Raw genomic sequence first — 18,872 nt, 5'->3', positions numbered from 1 at the left:
CCTTTTAAGTAATTCAAAAGAGGTAATATAATATCAATGCAGCTAAGGCAACCAATAAAACCTTTACAAATCTTAATGTGTGTGTACATATATATATATATATATATATATATATATATATATATATATATATATATATATATATATATATATATATATATATATATATATATATTTAAATATACATATATATAAAGATACATTAAAGATACAATTATGATTTAAATCCACAACCAAAAAAAGAAAAACGAAAAAAAAAAATCTTGCGCACTATAAAACATGAATAAAGCACATCGCCTGCATCTATGTCGTCATCACCGGACAGGATTCAAACATCAAAACTAAAGTGACAACGGGAATATCTTTGGCACGTGCGGTATGATGTGAAGTAAGCAGCAGTATGCGCCAGTAAACACACGACGCAGTCCAAAACAAAGTTGTGCTGTGTGGAGGCTGTTTCTCAGCTCTGTGGCTCAGGCTTGGTTTCAAATCGTCTGTTATAAAGCCTGATAAAACACTGAAAACACAGATTTATATGCAGATTATATGATGTGATATATCCTTTACATGCGCTTTGTTATTGAATACGCGCACAACCTGCGATGTAATAATAATGATAATAACAATAATTGGCCTAAAAATAATCCCATGAGAAAAAAAGGCCTGAATCTTTGCAGAAAATTGAGTCATCTTTTCTCTTTTTTTTATTTTTAGGAGGTCAGATTATTTCAATAAACCTGCCTTTAAACAAATTAAAGAGTCCAGCTGTTTACACACAAGCCTAACGTGGACCAGACTGAGTGTAAAAAAAAATACAACTAACCTGTTAAAGTCTTCAAGAAATGAGGCGTGACTTTAACTCACATAAAATGACAATTTATTAAACAAACAAACAAATCCTTCAAAAAACGTTTCAACAAATGAAGAATCTTTAAAATAGTACGGTGATATACACGTTCTCTTCTTCTTTTTTTTTTCTTTGTTAATGGAACAATTTTAAGGACAATTAAGGCAATTCAATTTAGAAACACTTTGAGGTGTTTGGTCCATAATATCCGGCTACAGTTTAGAAATAAATTACTATATGCAATTTACACGTTCAAGAAAAAGTGACACATCTTCAGCATAATCTCATGACGCCACAAAAGCAAAAAAAAAAAAGAGACACTTACGTGTTATTTGCAGTAACACTGTTGTTTAGAAAAACCAAGATCAAGTCTTTTCTGTCTTTTGTTTTTTTGTCTGTTAATAGTCCATATGCTCTGGACAGGTAGGAGGAGTAAAAGGATGAATTTCTTTCTAATGACAGAGTTCAAACATCGCGGGGGGAATTTATTTCTTTTGGTCAGAACTTGCTGCAGTCATATACGAAAGCTCCAGAAGTGCGATAGATGGATTGGCTCGGGGGGAATGACATCTGACAGCTGTTATTCCCATTTACAGGGGAGTTATTCAAGCCAATTCTCTGGGATTCAAACATCTCTCGGACCGAATGGAAGTTCTGCTGCTGCGCTGGGTAAGTTGCGCCCAGGTGGCTCAGGTCTCCGGCCTGGTTGAGGTACCATGAGGCCAGCCTCCCCTGGTGGGGATGGTGGCCCTCCTGCCCTCCGGAATTTAGATTAGCGTGGGTCAGGGAGGATGAGGTGGTTGTGACTGAGTAATCTGGCAACGTTTCGTCCACGGTGGTGCTCGGTGCCAAGTGGCTGGACCTGTCCCCAGCGTAAAGGCTCATGGCTTGCATGTTACAATGATAGGTGGCGTTGGAGGTAGTGGAGATGGAGCTCTGATTACAGGGTGAACTATAGACGGATGTCTGATTCGGTGAATAGTTTAAGGACAAAGATGGAGTTATACCTGTCCTGGAGGAGGCGGAGAGACCGGAGCTGAGCTCCGAGGCCCCTTGTGGAGATCCCCGGAGTGAAGTCATGATGTTGTCCACGCTGAAGCCCTGCGTGGAGGCCTGTGCGTGGTGCTGCTGGTGCTGGTGCTCGGAGTTGTCCATGCCTATGGACCTGCCGGAGGGGATGCTGTGAGGGCTCCCGCTGGACATGCTGCTGCTGTCCGGACTCTCGATTTTGGGCACGGCGCTGAGAGAAGGAGAGTTGGCCTGCGGCGGCGTGACCGTCCCGTTCTCAGTCTTAATATCCTGGATCCGGACGGGTTGGGAGCCCTGCACCGGCTGCTCGGACTGCTCCCGGCCAGCCTGCTGCTGCTGCCGCGGCGGCTGGTCTTTCTGCAGCCGCTCCTCCTTCTCTTTCAGCGCGTCCTTCTTCTTGAACCGCCGCCTCCTCCTCAGGAAGCTCCCGTTCTCAAACATATTATAAGAGTCCGGGTCCAAGGTCCAGTAGCTGCCCTTACCGGGCTTTTTATCATCGCGGGGGACTTTGACAAAGCACTCGTTCAGAGACAGATTGTGTCTGATGCTGTTCTGCCAGCCTTGCTTGTTGTCTCGGTAAAATGGAAACCTCTCCATGATAAACTGGTAAATCCCATTCAGGGTCACCTTCTTGTCAGGTGAGTTCTGGATAGCCATGGTGATGAGGGCGATGTAGCTGTAGGGAGGCTTGACCATATCCTTGGGCTGCGGCTGCGGGGTGTAGGGTCCGTACGCGCGGGCCATGCTGGCCGGGTACTGGTCGTGCGCGGCGTGGGAGTACATGTTCATGGGGGCCGGCATGCCCGTGTATCCCCCGCCGGCCGCGGCCCGGTAGTAGCTCGGGTCGCTGCCGATGTATGGCACGACGCCCAGCGAGTTGGGACTGGACACGGAGTAGCGAGCCTGCATGTCTTCACTTGGATGGATCCGGCCGGGGCGCAAAAAAGTGGAGCTCCAAAAATTACGCAGAGAGTCTCCCTCTCCTCTGAGGGGCTGGGGCGCACTAAAGTCACACTTTCCTCGCTGGAGCTTCAAGAGAAAAAGAGGGAGAGAAAAGTCTTCCCGGTAGCAGCGCTGTGTGCCGTGTTCAAGCTGTCCCCATCATTGAGAGCATATGAAACGCGCATTGAAAAAGTTCTGGGACTTTGGACATCCGTCACCGCACAGGACTTGTGCGCAGTTAAATTCTTTCCCCCTTTTTTTTTGCTGCCAGGCAAGCCCCGCCCACGAAAGTGCACAGGTCGACCAATCAGAGGCCGGGGATGGCGGAGCCGCCGGGCTGCACTCGGGGCTCTGCAGAGCTGGAGGAGGTGTCGGTAACTCCCAGCCTCCTCTTGCCAAAACCCTCAAGCCTGATTTATGGTTCTGCGTTATATCGACGCAGAGCCTACGGCGTAGGGTTACGCGGCGACGCGCACCCTACGCCGAGACTACGCCATAGGATCTGCGTTGGTGTAACGCGGAACTATAAATCAGCCTTCAGACGTGACAGAGCAACTTACAAGCGGGCCGTCAAATCAGTGAACGCGGATTCCTGATCACTGCATCCACTATCACTAGACGAGCAGTGGATTTAAGAGGAAAAACACATCGCAGATTTCACTCATTTCACATTTACAGTTATTTACAGAGAGTTTAAATAATTTCATCTTATGTTTTTGAATTCATAGGCTATATGTTATAAATTGATTTCACAATGCCTTTAATTAGCTTATTATTTTTTTCAATAAAAAAAGGAGATTTAAAAATAATTAAGAGTAATCAATCGTGTTTGATTTTAACTAGAATGAGAAAGAAACACCTTTTCAAACCAAATGGTGTGGTTTACGTGCATTTTGACACGTCCAGAGAGTAGCTAAAAAAAGTCAACACCAGCAGCGGATCAGGGTGAGATCAAAGCAGGAAAAGGGGGCTCCCGGTATTTGCAGAGGGCGGCTGAGTGTGATTTCATTACAATGGGAATTAAAAACAGTTTGGGCTGAAACAGGCGGTAAATGTGTGAGTTTATTCAAGAAAAGCATCTTAACACATCACGGAAGCAAATGGGACCAGTAGGCCCTTCAGGGGTGTTTGCATCAAAATGTTGGAATATCTTGGGAATGTTTCTCTTTTGGCTGTTAAAGGCCCAGAAGTGAATAAAGACTGAAGATACATTTTTTTTTCTTTTCACAAGTCACTCCTTAAATAGCAATGTAATTGTAAAATTCATTTTAAAGTATCAGAGGTTGTTATTTTTTTGTTTGTTTGTTCTTTTTATCCAGCAGTCCATATTTGTAGGAAACAATGCTGATGCCTGGAGGCTAGCAATTTTTATTTTTTTATTATTTATTATTATTATTTTTAAGACTTTTGATTAAAACACAAAAAAGCTTGAACAACTCCCCCATGAGCGGCTCTCTGCTGTTGGAGCTCAGGAGCGACGACGCATGAAATTGTTAATGATCATTGCGAGGCAAAGTTACAGTCCCAATATCGCTGTAATCCTCCGCAGGTCGTCTTAATTACACGTCCGTGCAGTGGCCTGCAGCGCTCCGCCGGTTTCTCCTTACATGGACCTGGGCATGAACTTTTTCCACCGCCCTCGGCTGTTTGTACAATTCACTACGGGCCTTTTACTTAATACTACGGTCTGCCCACCCAGCCCTCTTTAACTCCTCATTAGTTCAAGTATTCAGCACTGAAGCACAATGAAAAAGCACAGCCAAACTCAAATGAACGCGCTAAACAAGGCTTACTATTTAAGTGTTAGCTATTCTTTTAACCGCAAAAATTATAATTAATTATTAATAACACAAAAAATACAATAAAAAAAATGCAACGGCGTTGCAACACGTTCTCCTCTAGAATGTAATTCATTTCATAATTCGAGTAGCATTAAAGCCATGTTATGTTCATTTTATAGCCTTTTTGTTTGATTATTTTAAACTGCAACTTCAAACTTTTCTTTCAAATCCAGTGGCATCACAGCAAGTAACCACAAAAAGGAACTATTAACATAAGTAGCACAAAAGCAACACTAAAGTTTCATTAAATATTGACTTTTATATAAATATCAAATAAGAAAATATAAGCCTCAAACAATCACATTCTAACACAAAAAAGGTGACCCAGAATAAAATCAAACTCAGCAGTGGCATTGTTGAAGTAAATCTGAAATAGAGGAGAATGAAGGAGATGTGAGGTCTACCGTCATAATTATGAACTTGGCTCCCTCTGGTGGACTGAGGAGGTACAGCATTGTAATTCAGGCAGGACATATTCACGTCGCACTTTTCAAATTTTTGCATACAGATTATTTCTGAAATGTATTAAAGTTAAGTCTTTAATTTTTTTCTAACTTTTAATATCATGTTCATTTAATAAAAATGCCCAGTCAAATAACTTCAAATACACCAAGAATGTCTTGTAACTTATCTGTTATATAATGCCCAACATGTATTTATTTAATTATTTACTTGCTATTATTATTTTTCTACGTAACGAACATGTTCGTACACCTATATGTTGAATTATATTTTTATTTTTTACTGCTCTGCAGTTTAATTTCAAAATATTGTATTTAATTAGCTCCACTGATTGATGACCAAAAATAATAATACTAATACTAGCCTATAGATTAAAAATAAAAGCAGAAATATATACAGTAAGGGCAGCACGGTGGCCTCACAGCGAGAAGGTTCCCGGTTCAACTCCCTGGCTTTCTGTGTGGAGTTTGCATGTTCTCCTCGTGCTTGCGTGGGTTCCCTCCAACTCCGGCTTCCTCCCACAGTCCAAAAACATGCTATTAGGTTAATTGATTATTCTAAACTTCCCGTGAGTGTGAGTGTTTCTAGTTGTTTGTCTCTATATGTGGACTGTCTGGGATAGGCTCCAGCAGACCCCGTGACCCCGCAAAGGATAAAGCGGGTATATGGATGGATATATAGGCTACAGTACAGACCAAAAGTTTAGACACACATCCCTATTTGTTTGAATGAGAAGGTGTGTCCAAACTTTTGGTCTGTACTGTATATATATTGTTTTTCCTTTTTCTTATACATGCATTTTCATCAAGAAATATATTTGTACTCCTGTATATCCTTTTCATTATCCTATTCCTTATGCATTCCTTCTCTTTACATTCCCTCATCTCCTCTTTTTACTTAACCTAATGCATTTCGGCTTCGTTATGCAAATGAGGAGGGGTGGGATAAATATCCCTTACATTCGTTGAAGTGTATGTAGAATTTGCTCTCGTGCTTTTGAGCCCTCACTGAAGACTGAATATTGGCTAATGGGTGCATTTCTAAAATGATGTATTAATGTTATGTAGAGTTAGTCAAAGGGACATTATAAAACCAACAAGCCAGTAACTATAAATCTGGAGATCAATATTATTATTTTATTTATTTAAATGTTTAGTTATCAGGGACAATGCACATTAATAATACATTTAAACAAATGTAAAATATGCCAGAATTAGCCAAAAAGGCTATTTTGCATCTGCTGTCCCTGGACTGGTGTAAAATAGTCAACCTAAAAGAAAAATTATTAAGATATAATCAATAAAACATTTCAGAATAAGAAGGCTACATCAGAATAAAGATTAAAAGGTAAGAGACTAAGCTAAAATACATTCACACACAGGTTAACATAAGCTCAACAACAGACAATTGCTACAAACGAAAACAGAAAAAACATGAAGCAGCAACAGTAACATCAGCATTAATAACACAAGACACAGTAACACACTAACAGGCCAAAAACAAACAAGACAAAAGCACTAAACACAGAATAAAAAGCCATGCTCAAAAAGCAACATTGTAACTAGACAAACAGGCAACATGACAGGTGACATCAGACAAACACCAACAGGCAGGGGAGCAAGCCAGGGAAATTAAGCACTGAAATTTTATGTTGACAACCTTGGCCACTAATTAACCACTTTTTTAGATAAAATTTAAAAGAAGAATAATTTGATTTGTTTCTAATCTCAGTTGGTACGAAGTTCCACTCACGAGCAGCCCTGATTGAAAATGCAGACTGGCTAAAAGCACATTTCCTAAACTGGACCACACAATCTCCTCTCCTCTATCAGTTTTAGTCTTGAAAAGAATTACTATTGCAACAACACATCATCAGGGTAAAACTAACCTGTCTCACGATAGCAGGAACTTGAAGATATCTCAACCCCTTAACAGGACAACAATCTTAATTTTGTCCAATCCTGCATGTTCCTGTTTATTAACCAATAGTAGAGGAGCTGGACCAGGAAGGGAAGCCCTCTCTTTTGCATAATGAGGCAGATATGCATAAGGTAAAGTATAAAGAGGAGACAAAGGAATGTAAAAACAAGCAATGCATATATATGGTCAAAGGAAAAACAATATATTTATATATATATTTCTTGATGAAAATGCATCTATAAGGAAAAGGAAAAACAAAATATATATATTTCTGCTTTTATTTTTAATTTTGTCATTTTTGGTCCTCCATACACTGAAGCGGAGTGAAGTTGCAGAACATCTATTTGAGTGTGCTGCCACCTCACGATTCATATGGGTATTACAACCTTCTAGTGACTGGAGAGAGAAGAGCTGCAGGCGCCATGACATGGAAAACTATCGACGGTGTCTGCATGTGTGAAATGTGCAAAAAGCGAGTGAAAGACGGGAGCAATTAAGATTTTAAAAAAAGGAACGTTTTCTCTGTCATAGCCAAAGACAAAATACTTTCATTTGCTATAAACAACAATGGAGGTAGAATAAGCAACTCAGGTATTTCATAATAAATTACTGTGTCTAAATGTTTTAATGTGTACGGATTTGTATTTATTTATTTATTTATTTATTTATTTATTTATTTATTTCCTGTGACCTTCCAAACCAGATCAAAAACACCAGAGATGTAAAAATGGCAAGAGTCTGTTATTCATTTCACTCTTACGTGGATATATCTTAATTTGATACTTTGGTTTCGTTAACACAACCAATGGTGTACAAGGGTGGGAAATAATTTGTTTAGAACTAAGAGTGAGCATCCTCATCTTCTTCTCGACAAGTTTTGATTCATCGTGTAACATTTTCTTTTGATATTAGATCAAACATTTTTTCCCCTCCATCTTATAGGAAGACAAATCATGCCTATTCACATTTTTTGAATTACGTTTGTCTATTATATTATATATATTATATTATAGCTCTCGCCTGAAAATAGCTGGGATAGGCTCCAGCAGACCCCCGTGACCCTGCAAAGGATAAAGCGGGTATAGATAATGGATGGATGGATATTTAATATAGCTGTTATTTTAATTTGATATCAAGTCAATTTAGTTAAAACTATAGACAGAGTTGTTACTTACAATATTCACTTTTCATGACAAAAAAGACAAATTTGATTTCCGTCTTCTTTTCTGCTTTTTTATTTCAATGGTTTATAAAGACGATGTTAAAAAAATGATCTGCTTATGCGCTGACAGGTTTGAACAATCCCAACAGGAGGGGAAACATTTATTCTTGCCCTTGCTATCTGTTTACGAGTCAGTTTTGAACACTATTTTTTTCTTTCTTTATTTTAACATCAATTTCTGCTTTCTTTAAACTCTAACAAAGGATTTACAACCATACCTCACTTAATCTTCTTTACTCGAATCCCAAAAATCAAAAGGGTCTACAACTATTAAACGCTTTCTTTAACCTAAATCTTTCAGATTTGTGATTCATTTTTGTATGAACAAAGGAAAATATATCAAAGATAACGCCTGCCTTTTCGGTAACACACATATTTTGCTGGGCTGACATGTTGAAATCAAAACTCTGACCTTATCAGACCACGGATATAATAAGCCATAGCGGCGTCTACAGATATTAGATTATATTCATGTATTTATCTAACATGCCTCTTAAAAAAATATATTATTGGTTTAAAGTTTTGGTTGGAAAAGCCAGAGACCAACTCCAATTTTTCACATAAATATGTAAATGATATATGAGTGTGGAAAACGTCCATAATCCACCCAGCTCATTAAATCAAAGTATCAATAACGTGGAACTGGGATAATTTACACATTGTGCGTGGCAAGTAACCGATATCACCTGCAAAAACATAAATGTTGCCCCACTTATACCGACTATAGCACACGCATGTACCTATGACTCCGTGGCTGCAACGCTATTTTGCCACATAGGGGTTTGTATGCTGCTGGATGACGGATGAACTGGTTTGGCAGACTGAATGCACGTGTGTCTAAAGCATCTCCTAAACCAAATACATGATGATGGCATTGAATGAAGCTAACAGCTTTATTGAAGCCTTAGATCATCAAATAAGAGTATTTCTAATCATTCCTAGAATCCACACTATCTGCTCGTGGGGCTTTCAGTCACTACGGTCCCACTCTCTGGAATTCCTTGCCACAGGAACTAAGGTCTGCTCCAACAGTGCTCACTTTCAAAAGCAGACTAAAAACGTTCCTTTTTGCACAGGCGTTTGCCTAAACTTATGCAGGGTGATTGCACTTTTGTTAAAATGGAATTATGGTTGTTATTATTGTTTTTTTTTCTCTTGTCATACTCGTTATCTATTTCTGTTATTGTAAACTTGTAATTTTGTTTATTTGTTTGTTTATGTATTTTTGAGCACATTGAGTCCATGCTTGTAATGTGAAGTGTGCTTTATAAATAAAATTGACTTGACTTGTTTCACAACTGGGATCATTGTAAGAGAGTGAATGCAACACAGCTGTTTGTTGTTCAATTCATGTTCATCGAGTCTGTGAAACTTCAGCCAACATTCTACTGTGCCATTTTATAAACGCCTATTTCTTAATTTGTAGTAAAGTTGCATTTTACAGCTATTTTCAGCACCATGGACAGCAGAAACTTTCATAAACGCCTTGCATGAAGCAGACTCCCGTGACTTCACTCTTCAGGAAAGGGGCAGAATAGGCTGAACAACAGGCACAATGCAGCAGAGATGGATGCTTGTGAATATACAAGTGGGGGAATGTCGCTCTACACCTGTAACATCTTCGAACTACATTTCACACGACCTGGCAGAAAAAAAGTATATCATTTTCCAAAAGCTAAAGTGGGTTCATTTTCACGTGACTGAACGAAAATCTTCTCAAATGAATGTTTGGTTTTAAATCCTGGACTGAGAGCCCGAATGAGAGGAACAATTAAACATGTCATCATGTTGTTCTGGTTTATTTCTGTAATTGATAGACGACATTTATATTTAACCGAAAACACCCCGTTTGTGTATATCCCGGATACAGATACTGTAAGAGTAAAACACTACTCTGCTATATAAACTATTACAGGTTCTGTTTAGCCTGCTTAAACTGAGTCACCACTAGATGGGAGTGCGACCAAACCAACAGAACCGAGGAAGACCGGAACGGAGCTGTGATCCACAGAAGGTAGTCTACATGTAAATGGAACTATATATATATATATATATATATATATATATATATATATATATATATATATATATATATATATATATATATATATATATATATATATATATATATATATATATATATATATATATATATATATATATATATACTCCATATCGATAAACTGGACTAAAGTCAGCTTTGCGGAGAGAGAATTAGATGTAAGTGCTCACAGTGATATTCCATGACGTATGCCCACTGAGGTGACAGTGTCAGTTTAATACGTTAATTTGACATTTCAAAAAAAGCATTTACATGTTTTTTGTCACATATTTTTATGCTTCTTATTGTCTCAAATCAGACAATTAACTTTTCAAATCCAACACTTCTAAGACCTTTGAATAAAGGGAAACAGAGGGAGTGATAAAAATCATCTACAGGTTGTACAGTTTGGAAATCTCTTACATATATAAAGAGTGATTTTATAAAACTATGTGATTTGATACAGGATAACAGGTTTTGGTTTTGTTGCAGCGCATAAAAATAGAGAAAAAAGAAACAAAGAGTACTATGTGCTCTTTCAGAGAAAATACCTATATATTCAATTTTTGGAACACAACATGTATTCCCTGCATAACACATACAAAATTATCCTTCAAAACAACAGTTGTTGCACAAACTCAGCAACAATTGCAAAACGTAAGTGCATGAATTATTCAGGTATGCATACATTTCAGACAGCCTGTAGTTTATTAATAAAGTCAGACTTGTAAGGAGAATATGAAGTGTCATAAGTTTCCACATCATAACCACTATTTGAAGAAACTGTATATTTTTTTAAATGTCAAACTTAGTCGGTGCTTCATGAGGAAAATATTTTGTAAAACTTCATCTTCGCCCGGATTCAGTTCAGATAGAAACTGTTTGCCTCTTCTTGTCACATTACACATGGCTTCACGTCCTGGTAGACGCTTTGGTGGTGGTGATGAGGTTGGGGATAGTAAGATCTTCCGGTGCTGGGATGGAGGGAAGAGATTCCGTTAAAGTTCAAAACAAATTCCTTCCTGTCACGCACAGAAGCAGCTGAGTGTCCGGAATATCGAGACAATCCCACTGTAAACAAACAGGTCACAAACTGTCAGCATGTATTCGGTTAAACTGTATGCATTGTCGTTAAATTAAATACATGGCATTTGATGTTAAGTAGTCTTTTACTTAAAATGCATGTTTGAATTAATATTTTGAGTAAAACGGTGGGTGACCTTTACAAAACAGTGTCAAGATCTGTACTCATATGTTCATGATTATAAATATGTAGCTATTGTCTTATACATTATTTATCCGACATTTGTAAAAACAAACAAACAAAAACAACTAACTGACAAAACAAGTTTGGTGATATGTTGAAAATTATTATGAGCAACAACGTTCTTGACATCTGTTGGTGAAAATTAGTAAAGCATTACATACACATAAGTATAAACGTATTTTAAAAACTATGTTTGATTATCTATTAAAGTTTCAAATTTTGAATTTTGATCACACGTGGCAAAAAAGTTTAATTTCCTGAATTTTAGAATGTAAAATAAAATGAGAAGCAGAATCAAGAAAGAAAATCAACAGATTAATTCAAAGATTGCGGATGAATTATCCATTTTTGGGATATATTGAATCAAAACTATGACTCATATAACCTTTATAAATCATATAGGGGTACTGAATTATTTTGGTGTATGAACCGGTTTTGGAAATTAAGACAATGAAAGGGGCTGTGCAATAATACCAGAGGCCCTAATACAATAATCCTGCAGGCAGATGTAGCTGATTTTAAAAGCCTTAAAAATAACCTTTGTATTGTAATTTTATATTGCGAAGTTTTATTTTCATTTCTAATAATATTTGCGGATTTAGTAGCTTACTTTTGTTGTGACTTATAGCCATTTTTCTTGAGCTATAGTTAATGAAAGCCATTGAACATATTTTAACAAATTGTGAGCCGGCCAAAACAATGCAAATTATCAATCACTCAAACCAAAATCCCCCACAGAAATATAAAAAATCAAAGAGCTGTTTTCTCAATTTATTTATATGTATATTTTTCATTAAGTCATTCATTCTTTCTTTCTTCATTCATTTCATTTTTCATCGCATGTTATTCTTTGTGTTTTTTCCGCAGGCTCATGGATGTAATATTTCATATCCAAAATAGATTTTTCTGATCAACTTATAGCTTAATAAAATTAAAATAAATCAAGATAAACATTTTTTTATACATTGTTTTCTCCCCCGCAAATGATCACTTCCACAAGAAACATCTGTTTTGTGACGTGTCTTTGCTGAGATCCGTTAGTCACATCGAGGCCTGTTTATTGAATTTAGGACTGAATCGAAGCGTATAAACACAAAAGAAAAAGCTATGTACAAGATATAAGCGAGGCTCTACCTGAAATGTCAGAAGACTCTCGTGCATTATGGTGCAGATAACCCTGATCCATAGAGTAATTGGACACAGCAGAGGAGTTGGGACTGCTTGATACCAGAGACTGCGGTTTGATGTATGAGGACACTCCAGGTGCGCTCCAGTGCGAAGCAGCATTTGCATACGCAGACTGACAGTCCATCGCCGGGGGAGACTGCAGGGGGCTGCTGCTGCTGTCCGGGCAGTAGTCTGCGTTAGAGGCCGACTGACATGCAGCCATATAAGATGTCCCGGAGCTTGATGGCATATGTGGGACGTGGTACCCTCCTCCGAGTCCCTCAAACCCACCTGGAACCGAGTTGCCCATCAAGTCTAAGTTGTAGCTGTTATGGCATGCTAACGGGCCTGGTGGAGATTGGAAATCGAAGTTCTGCGGCAGCATGGACGCACCGAACCCGATGCCATTCACCATCCTGTACATTGGCTTCAGAGCTTGGCATTTCCTACGAAATCCCCGTGGTCTGCGACGAAAGGAGCCCTCTTCGAACATAAACTCACTACCTGGGTCGATTGTCCAGTAATGGCCCTTCCCGGGTCTACCCAGCCCCTTGGGCAGCTTTATAAAACACTCGTTCAAAGACAGGTTGTGTCTAACGGAATTTTTCCATCCTTGGTATGTTCCTCTGAAGAAAGGGAATCGCGCCTGAAGGTACTGATATATTTCGCTTAGAGTGAGCCTTTTGGATGGCGAGCTTTGTATTGCCATCACAATCAAAGCTATATAGGAGTAGGGAGGCTTTTCTGGCCGCCTCAAACCTGAATTCCCCCTTTTCCCCTTGGCTGGGTTGCTGCTGCTCTCCACCACTGGCTGCGCGCTGAGCAGAGCTGCGCTCGCAGTCTGGCCGGAGCGCATGATAGGATTGGAAAGATCCAGATGTTGCTGGGGAATCTCGGTCGTCATATTTGCACTTCTTATTAGACTCCAACACGTCAAGGCGTCTATGACACGTGGGTAACTTTTCATGTACTATCAAAGTTATCTTAATACGGCATTTTTAAAAATGTAGTGTCCCTGCAGCGCGAGGCTCCACGAGATTACAACAGTGGCCACCAAAATACACCAGCCGCTGCTCCGGTTCTCTCTCCCTGTCCATTGCTGGCAATAATCCCAACAGAGAGGGGAGATAAAGCTCCTTGGCTTTGCCTGCGCGTATCCACCCGGCCAAACACAACTCGACCACCTATCAGTTCTCAAATCTTTCTCGCCCCCCCAACCCCACCATCACCGCTCCGACGAATCCCTCCAAGAACTCGATAGGAACAACGCCCTCCCCATTTGGCCGCGGTCCAGTAGGCAGCCACGGGAAGATAAATCTCCTCCCACAACTCACTTTCCAAAACCATCCCTCACTAGAGAGCTGTAACATTTCACTTTGCTACCACCCCCGCCATGGAGCATCTTTTACGCAATGAGATGCAAGCCTATAAACGTAATTTTTATTAGTGTTTTCTTTTAATCTCTAATTTTAGGGCTATTTTAGGCCTATTAAACCCAAATCAAGGGAAAGTAACTGGACATTACTGAGTCAGGTAGACCTCGAGTCTGGTTCTCTTATTTGACAGTCCACCTCGCAGCGTTGTTGAACATGTCACAGCAATATCACCTTTGTGAACTTTTCACCAAAAGCAAAACCGCAGCCATGCTCTAATTTACAGTAATTTAAAGTTTTAGAAGCCTGTTTTGCAAGTTCTGAATATGGGTGAGTTTCAAAGCTGCCCAGAGAGTGCAGCGATTATATAACATCTGCACAGCAGACTAATGCATCAATGTCAGATTCTGAGAACAAACTGCCAAAACACAAGAACCCCGGGGAATACAGTGACAGACTTTGAACGTATTTAAAAGATTCCCTCTGGCCTCGCGTGTGTTCTTCTGCAACCATGGCAGCTTGTTTCTTAAAAGCCTATACACTCCTGGGTTGTGATTTGTTTGGGATCTGCGCAGGGTTAGTGCTCTGACATGAGAAACATGCTTTTTTTCCATCAGCGCTGCCAACATACCACACAGACAGCGTCCAAGTGTCAGTAAACCTCTCAGAGCCTGGATAACATCCCTGGACACATGAATTAGCAAACTCAAATCATTGTCAATCTGGAAATTCTTTTTTTTTAAGCAGTTGCCAACATTAAAAGCGCTATAGGACCATCAGCAGCATCAAACTTGTACCCAAGCAACATCCAGGGATGCTGGATTTAAAGTCTAAAGAGAACAGGAGCAATTTGAGGACACTTCTTTCTATTTTGGATTGGAGTTAAGTTTGTGTAGGATGTGCCATTTGTATACCTTTTGCACATGTGATGATTTTGGCCAACTTGCTATTATTATCATTTAGCCTGAATAAGCTCCTGGTAATTTTACAACAAATCAGTTGAACGTTATGGTAGACAAATAAACACACTTAAACATTATGTTACAACACTGGCAGCAGCTTTCAGGTGACCTTATTTTGCTCTACAACCATAACGACTGCAAGTTAGGACACGACAAACACACTGGCCAGTCATTGAGTTGCTTTTTATTTTACATTTTACAAAAAGAAAAAAAAAAGGAGAGCATAACAGTCAAAATTCACATTTTCTCTTGTTTGTTCAACAAATAGCAACGTCAATTATATATTTTTCAGTAACAACAAATAGTTAATGGAGGATTAAATAAAGACAGTGTCGGGGTGGTTTAAAATAAAAGTCGTACCCCCACAGTTAAGTCAAATGCAAATTAAGATTTCAACATAACGTTAGGAAAAAAAAAAAGGTTTTCTTTTTCCTGCTCATCTTTGAAAGCCCAGCAGCGTAATTGTTCTGCACGCAGGGGTACAAATGACAGGATGCCTTAATGATGATTTATGGTACTGCGTTACATAACGCGTACCCTACGGCGTAGGCCCTGCGTTGATTTAACGCAGAACCATAAATGAGGCTTTATATGACGTAGGGGCTTCTGAATGACGCACCAACAGCTCAGTGTAGGGCTGCCAGGAGATGGGAGGAAATATAGGGAAATATTCTTTGTTCAAGTCCCTTTTAAACGGCTTGCTGAGGATGCTCTCAATAGCAAATGAGCTTGTGAACTTGGGAGAGGGATGAGCCGCGGGGGTCGCAGCAGCGGGCTGGTGCCCGGAGCTCCCCGGTTCCTCCGCCGGCTCGCACACCTCCTTCTCCCGGCTGTGTTTTCCGTTAATGCGCTTCCTTCTACGCCGGAACACCCCGTCAGCGAACGTGTACTCGCTGTTCGGGTTGAGCATCCAGTAATTGTCCTTTCCCCAGGGTCTGGAAGGGTCCCGAAGCACCTTGAGAAAACAGTCATTCAGGGACAGGTTATGTCGCACCGAGTTTCTCCAGCCAGTGTAGCTGCCCCTGAAAAACGGGAAATTCTTCATTAGGTAGTCGTTTATATCTGCCAAAGTCAGGCGTCCGGAGGGAGAATCACGGATGGCCATGGCGATGAGAGCGATGTAGGACAGCGGGGGTTTGGGTCTCCGTGTGTAGGGCTTGGACTTGCTGCCCCCGCACGCACTGACAGGTGGAGGGCTGTGCGCCGCGCAGTCTCCATCCGACCCCAGCTCCTCCTCTGCACACACAAACGACTGTGCATTGCTCTCTGCATCACTGGACACTTCGGTGTTTTTAATCTCATATAAGCCCCCACGCAACACCTCCAGCTTCATCTTTACAGGTTTTTTTTGTTGTTGAGAATAACAGATCCGTTTAAAGTCCAAGAGAGCTCTTCGCGGAAAGCCTTTTTTGTGCGTCAAGACGTGAAAGTCCTTGAACTATTTCCAATGCAGCGTGTTTTTTCAATCATACCTGCCAAAACACTGAAGACCGTCTCACCTATACCGTGTGTGAGCGGCAATTTATATCCGACTACCTCGCGGCCAACCCGGCAAGGCGGAGCCAGAAGATTTCAAAACATTTTGATCGTCCCAAAATATCTTCACGAGACGATTAAGATAATCGACTTCGTAATATAATGAAATAATCGCAATCTCTACATAATGTGATATAGAAAGCAAAACATGCCTTTTCATCAACCTCGCAATTAAATGCATTTTTTCTGTCCCACCTGTAAATGCGCTTTGTTAGACACCTTGAGATTGTTTCACCTGAGACAAGCAGGGGGCGTATATCTCCACTGTAAGGTGGAGGCTGCAGGTAGTCTCATTTGTTATTGTCAGAAAGAACCATAATCATTACCAGAGCTCTTTTTTTATATGGGGGATATATTATCTTATATAATGAACCACTTCTGCAGATTAAAGTGGAAAATGTAGACAATCCTGAGAAAAGATGCTCCCTGTGCCAGCAGAATTTAGACAATGAAGTGCTCCAGAAATATCTCACGTCAATGCTTATTGCTGAGATGAAAACTGCAAATGTCTGTGCCAACCTACAACTTACAGATAAATCAGTGTTATATTGTTTTCTTGCTAAATAAATCGTAACACTTGCCTTTCCTGTTGGTTTCTCTAATAGCAAATGACCTGTTTTGATTTATTTTCCTTTGTAAACAAACTGCCTTGAGGTTTTGGAAGACTTGAAGGGGCCCACTTCTGATCCAAGGAAGATGGGTGTGCAATTAAGTGGACAAGGCAATCGGGTAAATGCACCAGCAGAGACTGAACTCTGTGTTTTCATCCTCATACCTGCAGCAGCAGAAATCAGACATCACACTCATTCCACTGACATGCTGTCATCAAGGTATTCTGCTTCTGTTTATGTAAACTGCAGCTGTCAATGTGTACATTTGCATTGGAATGAATGTTTTGACTTAGAGGTAATAATCTGCTGTGTTGAGTGTGTCACTGAATCTGTGGTGAAGTCATTGTTTTGAAAGGTGGAATGTCAACGGTAAATGTCTGTAAAACACCCACACAACAACAGGAATCCAAGCAGGAGGTATTCATAATGCTTCACTATAAGCAACAGCAGCTTGCAAGGCCATCATATGTGTTCTATTGGACATCAGGGCTTGTTTTCAACAGCTTAGGCTTTTTGCAGTGACTGCAGAGATGTTAATGTATCTTCAAAGGTCTTGATATTTCTTACATTTTCTCTACAGCCAAAATTTCATCAGTCAATTTAACGAGAGGATCAATGGTCCTGCTCTATTTGTTTCATGCACTGAGGTTTATTGGCACCAGTGTGAAAGTGTTATCCTTTTTGCAGACACTACCAAATAACATGTTTCATTCTTCACACACTCAGTTTTAAATCACACAATTCAGCAAGCACTCCACCTTTAAACCCTTTACAGTATGAATATGTTTTTGTTTCAGGTGCACAATAATGATCATTTACAGCAGTTCTTTTACACTGTTGACAAACTCAACATCTATCACATGACAGGGAGTTTAATTTAAAGTATAGTTTAATGTGGGTTTGGTATTGATCTTCAAGTGTTGGAATGAGAAACACTCAGTCATGAATAGTCAGACGTACTGTGTGTGACAAACAGTCAAGTGATTGCTAATACACTGAATTCCTAACTGATGCCAAAATAATAAAACACTGCTAGATTTATGACTGCAGTAAAATTAAGTTATGCTTGTCTATACACAAGTGATGGCAGAGCAACTCATTTATTGCTCTGTTCGTGGTCATGACCCAGATCACATTGAGGAGAAGTGTGTAGATTAAAAATAACACTTTCATAAGAACACATTTAGTTGAGAAAAATGCATTCAGTAAGTCAGTAATGGCTGTTCTGTATACATCTGCTAGCACGAGCTGTGGAAATAAGTCAAATGTTAGCTAGACAAGATAAAGTTGCATACCTATCAACAGAGTTTCACTCTGAAGATTTAGTGTCCAGTAATTGTCCTTTCATGGTTTTTGAAGTTTAGAGATAAATCATGTCGCAATGATTTTCTGCAGCTGACATAGCTGTCCCTGAAGTTCAGAAACGTATTCATTCGGCTGCAATTTACATCCATTAAATACATCCACAGTGAGTACTTTGGGTGGTTATTAGAGCAGGGACAGCACATAGGGATAGCAGAGGGATATCAGGTTTTCTTAAAGCTGCTACTGGATTTCAGAACTTTCAGAACAGTCTGTAAACGTCAGCTGAGAAAAAACGTCATTCAACCCCAGATCTTTGCTTAACAACTCATCTATCATTCTCACCACAA

At 39.8% G+C, this 18,872-nt stretch overlaps 3 protein-coding genes across 4 annotated transcripts; all 3 read right to left on the bottom strand.

The window, feature by feature from the left end:
- Positions 1-854: 854 nt before the first annotated feature.
- Positions 855-3,032, bottom strand: foxc1a (forkhead box C1a). Its single transcript, XM_061732378.1, has one exon. It carries the CDS (start codon positions 2,783-2,785, stop codon positions 1,346-1,348), a length of 1,440 nt encoding a protein of 479 aa, XP_061588362.1. The 5' UTR covers positions 2,786-3,032; the 3' UTR covers positions 855-1,345.
- Positions 3,033-10,363: 7,331 nt separating this feature from the next.
- foxf2a (forkhead box F2a) lies at positions 10,364-13,908 on the bottom strand. Of its 2 annotated transcripts, none has more exons than XM_061731135.1 (2): positions 12,706-13,908; positions 10,364-11,375 (listed from the first exon to the last, which is right to left on the bottom strand). In XM_061731135.1, the coding sequence occupies exons 1-2, from the start codon at positions 13,703-13,705 to the stop codon at positions 11,200-11,202; spliced, it is 1,176 nt and encodes a 391-aa protein (XP_061587119.1). In that variant the 5' UTR covers positions 13,706-13,908; the 3' UTR covers positions 10,364-11,199. The 2 variants fall into 2 exon arrangements, with proteins under 2 accessions (XP_061587119.1, XP_061587120.1); XM_061731136.1 differs by having other exon boundaries at positions 10,364-11,278.
- Positions 13,909-15,241: 1,333 nt separating this feature from the next.
- foxq1a (forkhead box Q1a) lies at positions 15,242-16,559 on the bottom strand. Its single transcript, XM_061731134.1, has one exon. It carries the CDS (start codon positions 16,404-16,406, stop codon positions 15,636-15,638), a length of 771 nt encoding a protein of 256 aa, XP_061587118.1. The 5' UTR covers positions 16,407-16,559; the 3' UTR covers positions 15,242-15,635.
- Positions 16,560-18,872: the final 2,313 nt, after the last annotated feature.

This window comes from Cololabis saira, chromosome 10, assembly GCF_033807715.1.
Source record: "Cololabis saira isolate AMF1-May2022 chromosome 10, fColSai1.1, whole genome shotgun sequence".
Taxonomy (NCBI): domain Eukaryota; kingdom Metazoa; phylum Chordata; class Actinopteri; order Beloniformes; family Belonidae; genus Cololabis; species Cololabis saira.
Note: the sequence above shows the minus strand (reverse complement) of the source record. Positions and strands in the feature narration are given on the sequence as shown.

What these genes read in the sequence shown, in the direction of transcription:
- foxf2a (XM_061731135.1), bottom strand. Translation starts at nt 13,705, where the DNA reads ATGAAAAGTTACCCACGTGTCATAGACGCCTTGACGTGTTGGAGTCTA. An exon ending in AGAGTCTTCTGACATTTCAG is followed by an intron (nt 11,376 to 12,705) that starts GTAGAGCCTCGC and finishes GTTTGTTTACAG; the next exon opens with TGGGATTGTCTCGATATTCC.
- foxq1a (XM_061731134.1), bottom strand. Translation starts at nt 16,406, where the DNA reads ATGAAGCTGGAGGTGTTGCGTGGGGGCTTATATGAGATTAAAAACACC.
- foxc1a (XM_061732378.1), bottom strand. Translation starts at nt 2,785, where the DNA reads ATGCAGGCTCGCTACTCCGTGTCCAGTCCCAACTCGCTGGGCGTCGTG.